The sequence below is a fragment of the Cryptotermes secundus genome, unplaced genomic scaffold (genome assembly GCF_002891405.2).
Source record: "Cryptotermes secundus unplaced genomic scaffold, Csec_1.0 scaffold632, whole genome shotgun sequence".
NCBI classification, from domain to species: Eukaryota; Metazoa; Arthropoda; class Insecta; order Blattodea; family Kalotermitidae; genus Cryptotermes; species Cryptotermes secundus.
In genome coordinates this window covers 614,730-626,815 of record NW_019738356.1, presented here as the reverse complement: position 1 = coordinate 626,815, position 12,086 = coordinate 614,730, and the positions used below count along the sequence as shown (strand labels likewise).

The 12,086-nt window shown below is 39.9% G+C and overlaps 1 protein-coding gene across 1 annotated transcript in view; it reads left to right on the top strand.

Moving 5' to 3' along the window:
• The window catches only part of LOC111870837 (calpain-D), a 43,816-nt gene extending 32,974 nt beyond the window's left edge, over positions 1 to 10,842 (top strand). Inside the window, exons 5-12 of the mRNA XM_023863418.2 lie at positions 36 to 150; positions 1,262 to 1,448; positions 2,951 to 3,148; positions 4,559 to 4,723; positions 5,682 to 5,878; positions 6,926 to 7,071; positions 8,703 to 8,881; positions 10,391 to 10,842. Coding sequence (XP_023719186.1) covers positions 36 to 150; positions 1,262 to 1,448; positions 2,951 to 3,148; positions 4,559 to 4,723; positions 5,682 to 5,878; positions 6,926 to 7,071; positions 8,703 to 8,881; positions 10,391 to 10,571 — 1,368 coding nt within the window. The 3' untranslated portion in view covers positions 10,572 to 10,842. The remainder of the gene's footprint in view (positions 1 to 35; positions 151 to 1,261; positions 1,449 to 2,950; positions 3,149 to 4,558; positions 4,724 to 5,681; positions 5,879 to 6,925; positions 7,072 to 8,702; positions 8,882 to 10,390) is intronic.
• Positions 10,843 to 12,086: the final 1,244 nt, after the last annotated feature.

Genomic DNA, 12,086 nt, shown 5'->3' with positions numbered 1-12,086 from the left:
GCTCAGTTGGAAATTTGATGTATTTGTATTTGTAGGCCAAAAGAAAACAGCTGTGGGTTCCGCTTATTGAGAAAGCAGTAGCAAAAATTCACGGCTGTTACGAGGCCTTAGTGTCTGGGAGAGCCATTGAAGGACTTGCAACCTTAACTGGTAAGATTACGTTTGGCTTATAGTATGGTAATGACATTTTCCTTATTACTTTATTTTTACATAATGCAGCACTGTGTAGAACTGAGAAGTCAGTACTTTGTGTTGTATTCGGGTGCTCATGGGATAAAATCTCACTATACTACTGCCTGTCCTGACAGGTTACCTGAATACAAGTTGCATATTTTTCAAAGATCTGTTACCTTACATAATTTCAGCATCCGTGTCGATTGATTGGTTTATTTATTGATTGATAATGGGTTAGCCATTACTCTTACACAGTGACCATTTCCATGTTATTGTGTATTCCTCTTCTTTGTTAGTCCTCAAACAGTCCCACATTTCTGATGAAGTGCAGTACTTAATGGGGCCTAAAGCAATCACTTGGTTTTATAAACTGAAATTCCAAGTGTGAAATCTAGAATTAGCTACAGCCACATATTCGCATGGAATGTGTAAGGCTGTTCCATCTTCGTTCAGGTACCTTTTACAAATGGGATTATTTTATAATCCTGGCACCTGTTTCATCTGGTTCCTGTTTAATTTAATATTTGACTAGTTTCTTTGTAGAGGGCCCTTAGCATGTTTATGTCCTGCTTTGTACTCACCCACTGCTTTTGTAGTGTCTGTTCATCCCGTCTCTGATAGCCTTTTTTGAAACTACTCAGGATCCTAAATTGTTAACAAATATCACTGCCATTTCACAAGGTTGCATGTCTGTCATGTTGTTACTACTGATTGAAAGAAATTGAAAAATATGGTGGGGTGGTCTGTAGTGATGTTAATTTCATATCAAATGTCATGAAACTTGGTCATCAGGTTTGTAAGTCAGAATGGGAGGGGGTTACACAGACAATATGCCAATATCGTTAACCTGTTTATTCTTCCTTAACCCTTCTGTGGGGAGGGAGAATTATTTATGACAAAGAAGAGTCAAAGGGCCTGTACATTCACCGAACCTAACCCGGTATGACAACTTAATCTCACACAACCAAACAACATCAAAGGATGTGATATGTTTTGTATCACACAAAGGGTTAGGATAGGAAAATAAACAAAAAGAGGTGAATTAGCAATGGTTATTGTTTCTAAAGTACAAAAATTGTGTGGTTAGGTGCGCCTTGTGAGAGTGTGCCCCTTCAACCATCATCACTGCCATCAGAAGATGAGCTGGACCGAGATCTGATCTGGGCCCAGCTGCTGAGTTCCCGTCTGGCTCGATTCCTCATGGGTGCATCCTGTGGTGGAGGTAACATGAAGGTCGATGAAGATGAGTACCAACGTAAAGGTCTCAGGCCTAGGTATGGACTTCCATTTATCGTTTTATTGTGATTACAGAGACTGGCTTCTCTTTCTTAGTCAGTTATTGTTGTAACATTGAAATAAACATCATTTATTGATCTGAGCCTTTTCTAGATGAATGCTCTTTGTGGGCCCTACATTCTTAGTTTTTTAAATCTTTAGGTTTTGTGTTTACCCTGATGATGTTCAGATTAACAACAGTTTTTTTTTAATTCACTTAGTGGGGGTGGAGTCCAACTGGATCCACTTGGCATGGTGGCCACTGATTGGCCTATTGTAGCCTGCCTCAGGTGATTATGATGATGTAGAATTTGGTGGAATGAAGATTGCCAGGGGAACCGAAGTACTTGGAGAAAACCTGCCCCAATGCCACTTTGTCCATCACAAATCCCACTTGACCAGACCCGGGATCGAACCCGGGCTGCTGTGGTATGAAACCAGCGATTGACTGCCTGAGCTATGGTGTGGCCCTAAACAGTTTTGGTTTCAAGTTTCTAAATTCAGCCATCTTATTCCTAGTATTTTAATGACTAACTGCTAAAGAAAGAATCAATGTAGAGAAATTGCTTATACTTTTCCATTTAGAGGGCATAACAGTATTTTGCCAAAGGCACAACCTATGCAGTTTTATTCATGTAAATGGTCTTCCTAAATGACTGAATTTGATCAGAATCATTTGAGCCGTTTTGGAGAAATTTTCAGTTTTGTTTGGGGGCCCTTATTCTTGGAGCTGGAATATTCATATTCATCAGGCACTGGCCTACAGTGGATGAGCTCTTAAACACAAAATATGAATAATATCCATCCCACCGTTCAAGCACTAGTGAGGCACCCATACTTACAGACAGACAGACAACATTCTGAAAACCATTTTGTCACCAACATGATACTTTCTGATACTATGTATGTGGGAGCCAGGATAGCACAGTCAGTATTGCGACTGGCTACGGGCTGGTCAACCGAGAGGTTGGAGTTCGAGTCGCATTAGGGTCAAGAATTTTCTCTTCTCCACGTTGTCCATACCAGCTGGGGTTCACCCAACCTCTTATCCAATGGATACCGAGGTCTCTTTCTCCTGGGGTAAAGTGGCCGGGGCGTGAAGCTGACCACTCACCTCCAACTACTGCCAAGGTCAAGAAAAGTGGATCTATACATCCACTCCCCCATATGACTTCGTGACATAGTGCTTAAGTAGCTAAGCACAGGGACAACTTTACCTTTATGTATATGAGAAAATAAAATATTATTATTACTCATACATTTTGGAAGGTGACTGAATGGCTAAGATTGTGAATTTCTGGTGTGTGACATCATATAGTCCTGTACATTGATTCCAGTGTTTCAGAGGAAACTGCTTCCTCCAGCTTCCACCCAGAAGGCAGAGGTAATAGTTTCATTCAAAATATTGGTACCCATCTGTCAGGCTACATAGTGTCGCATCCCACAGCACCATAACCTTTAAATTCCAAGTTGCTACGTGCATTCCTCCCTCTGTTCTCAGGCATGCATATTCTGTTTTGGATGTCCGGGACATGCTGGGGAATAGACTGCTGCGATTACGTAACCCGTGGGGCCATTACTCATGGAAAGGTGACTGGTCAGATGACTCACCCATTTGGACGCCTCAACTCAGGGAGATGTTAATGCCACATGGTGCATCCGATGGTGTCTTTTGGATCTCTTTTGAAGATGTCCTGAAGTAAGCAACACCTCAGCCATTTGCATTCTTAAACATGCCTGTATACCAGTGTTTCTCAACTGCCGGACCGCAATCTGGTACCGGGCCCTTGTCTTATAGCAGAAAGAATTTACCAGGTTGCAGTGTGACAAAGGTTGAGAACCACTACTGCATACTCTCATGCTACAAGCCACAGTCATTACGAGAATATGTTTATGCACAATGTAAAGGATTATTTAAAATGATACTGCTGCCATCTGTGAATGATATTGTTTACCTAAACTTTCGAAGGTACATCATATCTTGAGATGGCAATTTTACAGGAGAGAAGCTCTGTGTGTTCGGTGAGGTCTGTGGTGTGATGATTTTGGTTTTCATCGTGTGTTGAAAATGGAATCTTCTCAATTTTTTAATGATCATGTAGAAATCTACATCACTATCTGATGATTGCAGGCACTGACTGTTGTTTTAGTCTTGGTGTACTACAGTAAACACCCCGTTATCCTGTACATATGAGCAGTGGGGTGTAATGGTTACATTTATCTGCCAGTTGCACGAGGGAGACTCCCACAAGAACAAAGTTTTCACACAATTTTCACCATTTTCCAGTATATTACTTTCTTCTCTTTTCTGTTTTGAAGTCGAAACAACATGGTTTTACATTAGTTCTTGTGTGGGAATCATCTTGGGGCAGATAGCAGACTGATAGATGAAATATCTTGAAAATACTGAAACGTGATCACAAATTCTACTGTAATGTAATTTAAGGATCCATAATGATGCCTGCATGATGGAGAATTATGAAATGAATTACTGTTATTGACATGGCCCTTTTAAGTACAATTATTTATGAAAATTTTTTATTGAAACTAAATCTAAGGGATAAGTAATACACAGTGAATTTTGAAAGTTGACTGTTACTATGAAGTGTGATAAATTAGTCTAGTAGAGAAAACTTCTGTTCTTGTCTCAGCTGTCAAAATTTTCCAAATTCTCATCTTGAACTGAAAAAAAATTTTCCTATCACATGCCTTTCAAAAGTATTTTCTTTGTGTAAGATTTGAGGCTTTCACGGCGGTGACTATGAAGAAAGCAGTCTTCTGGGATTTGGCACCGTGTATATGTGGTGTTAACCGACGTTTCGGAGGAACGTATCGCCCCCATCTTCAGGGTTGAAGAAGTATAAGTAAATCTGCAAGCGACAACACCGTGAGACACGGTCAAGCAGACCAGTCTGCTTGACCGTGTCTCACGGTGTTGTCGCTTGCAGATTTACTTATACTTCTTCAACCCTGAAGATGGGGGCGATACGTTCCTCCGAAACGTCGGTTAACACCACATATACACGGTGCCAAATCCCAGAAGACTGCTTTCTTCATTATTTTCTTTGTGTTATGAGGAGACTATATTTATTTGTTTTATTTAATTCAGGTACTTTGACTGCATTGACATCTGTAAGGTGCGATCGGGCTGGAACGAGGTGCGTTTGCGCGGAACACTGCCTCCTCTTTCATCTCTTGATCATTTGTCTTGTGTTCTGCTGACTGTTCTGGAACCCACAGAAGCAGAGTTCACTCTCTTCCAAGAGGGACAAAGGTAAGGTAATGGTGTCAAATGCCCCTATATACTCGTAATAAGAAGTTAGGAATGTGTGCATTGTGTAACAATTCTGGTACATTCATTCCCTTTTGTTTAAATATCTAGACAAAAATATAACTTCCACCTACCCTCATCAACTTTATCAGTATATCAAAAAGGAGTCTACTTTACAGGCATAAAAGTGTTCAACAATCTGCCACAAAGTATTAAAAACTTGGGCAATGATACTAAAAAGTTTAAATCAGAGTTAAAGAATTATCTACATGCTCATTCCTTCTACTCTTTAGATGAATACTTCAATGTAAATAGAGAATGATGTAAAATTAAGTTATATTAATTTTTAAGCTAAAATTGCCTGTACTTATGTATGTAACCTTTTGACTTGTTCTGTATCCAAAGGTACTAACCTGCTTAGGATTTATAGAATGTAAATAAATTCAATTCAATTCAATAAAACACTATAATACATATAGGAGCTGGGATAGTGCAGTCGGTATGGTGACTGACTACGGGCTGGATGGCCAAGATGTCGGAGTTCAAATCCCAGTAGGGGCGAGATTTTTCTTCTCTTTGCATCATCCAAACCAGTTCTGATGCCGACCCAGCCTGGTATCTGATGGGTGCCAAGGGTTCTTTCCCTGGTGGTAAAGTCACCAGGCCATGAAGCTGACTGCTCACCTCCAAGTAGTGCTGAGGTCAAGAAGACATGGATCTATACTTCCACTTCCCCCTACATCTACATGTCATAGTGCTTAATTAATTAAGCAACAGACATTCTTTTATTTTTTCTTAAGATTACGAAAAAAGTTTATTCACCATAAATGCAGAGTTCAGTCATTTGTGGTGTAATATCATGTAGCCTGAATAACCATCAATTTCTTGAGAAGATACTTGCTGCTGAGTGAAGTGTTTGTATTATTCAAAGTATGGTAACTGTGTGGTGTGTTTGTACCAGGAACTCTGAGAAATCTCAGCGGTCACAGCTGGATCTTTGCGTAGTTGTTTTTCGCACCAGATCGCCCGCCTCCCCTGAGGTGGGACGGTTGGTAGAACACAGCAAGCGTCAAGTCCGCGGCTTTGTAGGCTGCCACAAGATGCTGGAGCGTGACCTCTATATTCTTGTTTGTCTCGCATTCAACCACTGGCACACAGGTACATTTCGTATATAACCTGACCACGTTTCTCCCCTGATACAGGCGTCCCCTCACTTCTGTCATAGTTGTGTTCCCACGAGTGTTGTGTGACTCAGAATCTTTGTAACTTCACTTGGCTGCCTTTAATTATTATTGAACAATATGTAATACAGTTAACTTTAAATGCCGTTCATTTTAATCATTTAAAAATCTTTTCTTCACTTGAGATTCTCATAGTAGAACAGTATTGTCTTCTGGAATGGAATGGTGTGCAGCCTGGTAGAAGTCCGCAGATGTCACAGAGGAACATACCGCTTCCATCATTAAGATTGGAAAGTAGTCCAAGCAACTGCTTCTTACTGGTTTCATGCTTGGCTTACTCTTTGACCCTGAGAGTGGAGGTGGTATCTTCCTCACAAATATTATTAGACTTCTACTGGGCTATATGGCATTACATCCAGAAAGACTGTATGTTTATTTGTAGTCACAAATAAATAAAAATTAACTTGAAGAATTTTCATATGAAATCACACTGGTATGATCTTGTGAGTTCAGAGACATACCAGCACCATTCAATATAGGATCCAGATGCGGTATGTGGTAATAGATCCTTGAAAAATGTTCTGCTTTTGTTAAGGTAATTTTTGTAAGATGTAAATTAAGTATATGATGGAAGATTTCAGTGTGACAGCAGTAACTAATGAACAATTGGAACTAGGCATGTGAAATTTTGAACTGAGATTATAGACATTATGTTTGAAATATTGTTTGTAAGTCAGTGATTACAAACAAACATGTTGACAGTGAGAGATTTTGAGATTATATCCAACAAATTTAATTTATGCAGCCACCTGTCCTTCACTAATAAGTTATTTTACAAAAATGAAAAAAAAAAAAATAACCATAATAATAGCAGTTGATCTCTATCACTAGAAATCTACGCAATGTAAAAGTAGTCTTTGTGGATTCTCTTCCTGTTAAGTATATTAGATAAGGATAAAATACCATACAGATATGTTAATCCTAGCTAAATTGTATTATGTAATTTTAAATGAATATTGTACAGGAATGGAGGACCCAGCAAGTTACCCAGAATATGTGTTAGCCATACACAGCTCGAAACGTCTGCTTGTGGAGCAAATCTCCCCACCAGCGTATGTGCTAGCTGATGCCATCATCAGCCTCACACTTGCCAAGGGGCAACGTCATGAGGTACGTGCGTAGAGTCCAAGTGAACTGACTTCTGTCTCTGTGAAGCCAGCAGACTGAATAATACAGTATGCGCCAAAATATACAGTTTTGAAATGAAAAGATGTCCTGTTGATACCACTGTCTATTCATGTGAAGGCCCCTTGCATGACAGAACCTTCTCAAATCCTGAAGAAATAGTCCGATCACCATGTCCTTATAGCGTTCTTGGGTGATGGTAAGAGCATTGCCTTCCTCATCCTCAATGAAATGGGATCCTAATATACTGTGTGCTGAGATGGCACACCATATCGTCACACATGTACTGTGTAACAGTTTTTGGATGATAACATCTGCCCACTCAAAACCAAGGAAGCAAGTTTCTGGCGACCACTTCTGTATGAGCGGAAATAATACTCAACTATGAATACCTTTTCCTCCATCGAGAGACCCATTTCCAACAACTGCACAACACAGCTTCCTTTTCACTACTGGGAACATGTGCGTCTGGAGCTATGCCCCGTCGACAAACGCACATGCTTGAGTTTCAGTACTGCATCTTTTGGCGCATACTGTACAAATCCTTGAAGAGTACCGTCTTTTGGGATGTGACAGCCAGTAGTCCAGTAGAAGTTTACCAACGTTTCGGAGGAACATCCTGCCTCCATCTTCAGGGTCGATGAGTAAGCCAAGCAAACATCACTCTGCCCGACTACTCAGCTTCATATCCCACAAGTGGTATTGTTCATAGTCACCATTGTGAAAACTGCAAGTCTCAAATGTAATGTTAGTTAGTTATTTAGAGAGGGTGGGTTTCCTCATGCACCGCTACCAGTTTGATCTATTGTGCTTCCCTCTATGATATTCTACCAGTCTCTATACCCTACTGATAAATGGTGCGTACCATCAGTCCCGCCGAGCAAGCGAGTTCAGCCACTTGCTTAGCGGTGTCTATAATGCTTCCCCCACCTGTCATAGGCCTTAGAGACTATTGTTGGGCGGGAAACGTCCTGGAATTTGGCTCAGTGATCCCCTTTGGGGATATGAGGTTCTTTTATATGCCGTAAAGTTACGACACGGGACACACAGCTTAAAGTCCCTCCCGGAGGACTTGTTCCCTGAATTTTTCCGCCCTTAAAAATTTGACGACCTCCGCTGGGTATTTGAACCCGCGTACTACGAGTCATGAGGTGGGAACGTTACCTCTAGACTACGGAGGTCGCTAAATGTAATGTTAGTTGTCATGTGTTACAGTGTGACTATAGATGGGGTTTGGAATGATGAATAGACTTATTGGCCACTTATACACACACTAGAGCACATGCTAAGTCTTCTCAGTTTGCTTTTCACTGGTCGTTTCCTGGTAACTGATCTTAACAGTGGAGAGTCATTAGCTTCTGTGCTCATGTCCTGCAAATGTTCCGCAACTGAACTGACTTTGTGACTTTGGCCCTTGCTTGTAGCATCTCAGCATGGACCATGCAGAAATTTCCTGTCTTCACTGTTACAGCCTGACTGTTGCGTTATTAAGAATCTGCTGCCTAGCATTGGGAATGCATTTACTGAGCTGTTGCCCAGATGTGAGTCTGGCGTATCTGCATATCTTGCCGTCATTGCATAGCAGTGGCTCTACACGCTACATTATTGTATTTCAGGGTCGTGAAGGGATGACTGCCTATTATCTAACCAAGGGTTGGGCTGGCCTCGTTGTAATGGTGGAGAATCGTCACGAGAACAAATGGATCCATGTCAAGTGCGACTGCCAAGAAAGTTATAATGTAGTGTCTACTCGTGGGGAACTACGTACTGTTGACTCTGTGCCTCCTTTACACAGGTGAGCTGAGGATTGTTGGTACTATTAATATTTTAATGTTACGGTAATGGGATTTTATAAAGGAAATTTATAGTTAGTCTGTATAGTGATTAGCAGGGCCCGGATTTTGATGACATGTCATCTTTTTTTTTCCTTGTATCTTATGCGATGCTCTTAAATATATAAATCTCGGATATGAGCTGTTGGTTACAGAAATGTAAATTTTATAGGTAATTCTTTGACATATTTAGGTTTAAGGTCTTTTTTTCATTTGGGGGGTAATTTTTTGGTAAATTTTTGGACTTTTAAGGGTATTTCTTGTCATTTTTGGCCATTTTAGGGAATTTTTCTTCATATGTTTTCTGAAATGTGAATAATATGGAAGCGAAGTGTTCTTTCTTTTCTCCTTTAGGTCATTTTTCTGGATTTTTTTGGTCATTTTATAGGTCATTTTTTAAATATTTTCAGGTCATCAGAATCTGGGCCCTGGTGATTAGATTATGGGCTGAACAACTGAGGTTTCATATTTTTGTTTGCAGTTTATTTAACAACAGTGTCAGTAACTTAGACTATGTAGCGTCAAACCGCAGAGTTAGTGTTCGATTCCCAGCGGAAGCGAGAGACTTCGCTGTTCCCCATACTGTCCAGGCTATTTCTTCGGGTCAACCCACCCTTCTGTCTGATTGATACTCTTGTCTCCGGGAGGTAGTGTGGTTGAGGCATGCAGCTGACCACTCACCACCATCCAGGACATGGGCTTTATGCTTAATTAAGCATTTACTTCCTGTTTATTAATGACAGTGAATACATATACAAACAGAGCAGACTATAACTGAAATTGTTTCCTTTGCAACTTATTCGTGGATAAGGGTCGTTGAACTGAAATTGTTCTCATCAGACAGGTACAGGTACGTCTTTATCATATGATGCTTAATTAAGCATTTACTTCCTGTTTATTAATGACAGTGAATACATATACAAACAGAGCAGACTATAACTGAAATTGTTTCCTTTGCAACTTATTCGTGGATAAGGGTTGTTGAACTGAAATTGTTCTCATCAGACAGGTACAGGACATTAAAAATGCCCCCCATGGGCACTGAGGCAAGCATCCAGTTGTTGCAGTTCCTTGGCAAGGAACTCCTTAGGATGCTGCTGGAATCGTAGAACCTCTACAATCTGACCAAACAGATGAAACAGATTTTATGTGAACAACTCTTATAATATGACATAGTAAGAGCATACTTCATTAAAGAAAGGAAATGTGTTTTACTGTAGCAGAAAATTCATTAAATGAAAACTGACTGTCTTGGTTTCTAACTAGCTCACAGAGGAGGATCCTTCTGGAGATGCTGATAGTTGCATTAATTTATTCTTGGTTTATTTCACAAGACTTTCAGTTTCTGATATTATATAGCATCTAGTGTAACAATGATTAATGAATAATGAATTGGAAATAATTTGGAAGAAAGTAGTCATGATCTGATTTAGCCTTTATTGACATGTGACGCAACATTCCATTGTGTGTAGGCAAGTGATAATTGTGCTGACACAACTGGAAGGGAGTGGAGGCTTTTCAATTGCACACCGCCTCACACATAGACTAGCCAATACAAGTGGTCTTCATGACTGGGGACCACCAAACACAAGTCATTGCCCTCCAATAGATCGACAAGTGGAGGGACTCCATTCACCACGACTCATCACATAGCATAAGCCAGTGCCACAGAAAATATTGATCTCATCAGCCAGTTCCAGCAGTCGGAAGAGACTTTACACTCCACTGCAAGAAGGCCTCATCTGAAAGTTGTCATTTGTTATTTAATAATAAGTATTATTATTACGAGACAAAAACTTCATGAAATATTTGTTTGGTTCAGTGAGATACCTTTGTACTTAACGAATGGCAAAAAACTAGTAAAGTTACTGCTTTGAAGGCAAAGTGAACCTATTATTGAATACATATTTTTTTTTGTAATGAACTTTGGACTGAATTCATGTAAGTAGGCTGGTTACGAAGATGTTGGGAGACTGATCATTTTTAATATATCATATAATCTCTAAACGCATTAACAATATAGTCTTTAGGCCTCACTGGATTATGGTAAGTACTACCATTTGGAATAATAAATTATATGAAAAGTAAATATCTTTCCTAATGCTAATATTAAGGAGGAAATAAAATTATAGTTAAAATAGTTATTACTAGTTTTAATTTATATCAGGTGGAATTTTAACTTCATTTTTCTGCCTTAGACATTATCTAGCAGCTAAGCTATGTCTTGAAGCAAGCCATCTTCTGGGATGTGGCACCATGTAGATATTGTGTTAACTGACATCTCGGAGGAATGTATCACCTCCATCTTCAGGGTAGAAGGAGAAAAATAAGAAAACCTGAAAGGGAAGAAACAGTGAGATGGAGGCGATACGTTCCTCCGAGACATCGGTTAACACAATATCTACATGGCACCACATCCAAGAGGACTGCTTTCTACATAGTCACCACCATGAAAACCTCAAATCTTACAATTTATGTCTTGTTTTTTTTTTTTTTTTTTCCAAAATTCCCTTCTTCAGATTTTACCTGTGCTCTTCCCTTGGTGTGTTATATTTCCTAATGTGTTAGCAATGTTGTGTTCTGGAATGTACCATTGAGTAGTCCAGTGTAATTTCATGGTGTTTTGGCTAAACATACTGCTTCTGTCTTCTATATCATTGTAAGTCAAGCAAGCATCAAACAGGAAACAAGCTGTAGCTCTGAAGGTGGATGCTGTATGTTCCACTGAAATGTCAGTGAACTCCAACCAGAATTTACATCACAGATGATAGTACTCCTCATAGACATTACTGTGAGAACCTCAGATACACCATTTCCTGACCTGTGGTTTCCATTGTGATCTTTGGTTTCACCTATAATACAAGGTGTGGCAATAAAGAACCCGCATTACTTTTATGACTCATTTCCGGCCACGTCATTGACGAAGAGGAGGGTAGGGCATTGACCCTTGGACTTCCCTCTACCGTCACACAAAGTTTCATTCACGTGCATCGGTTAGTCTGGCCGCGACCATTGTTAGAAGCGGATCGTGTTTCTGAGCTCCGTCGGAATAATGCTGAGTGCTAATGCAGAACAACGTGCTAACATCAAATTCCTCACAAAACTTGGAAAATCTGCCACTGAAACTTACAATTTGTTGACAGAAGTATATGGTGATCAGTGTCTATC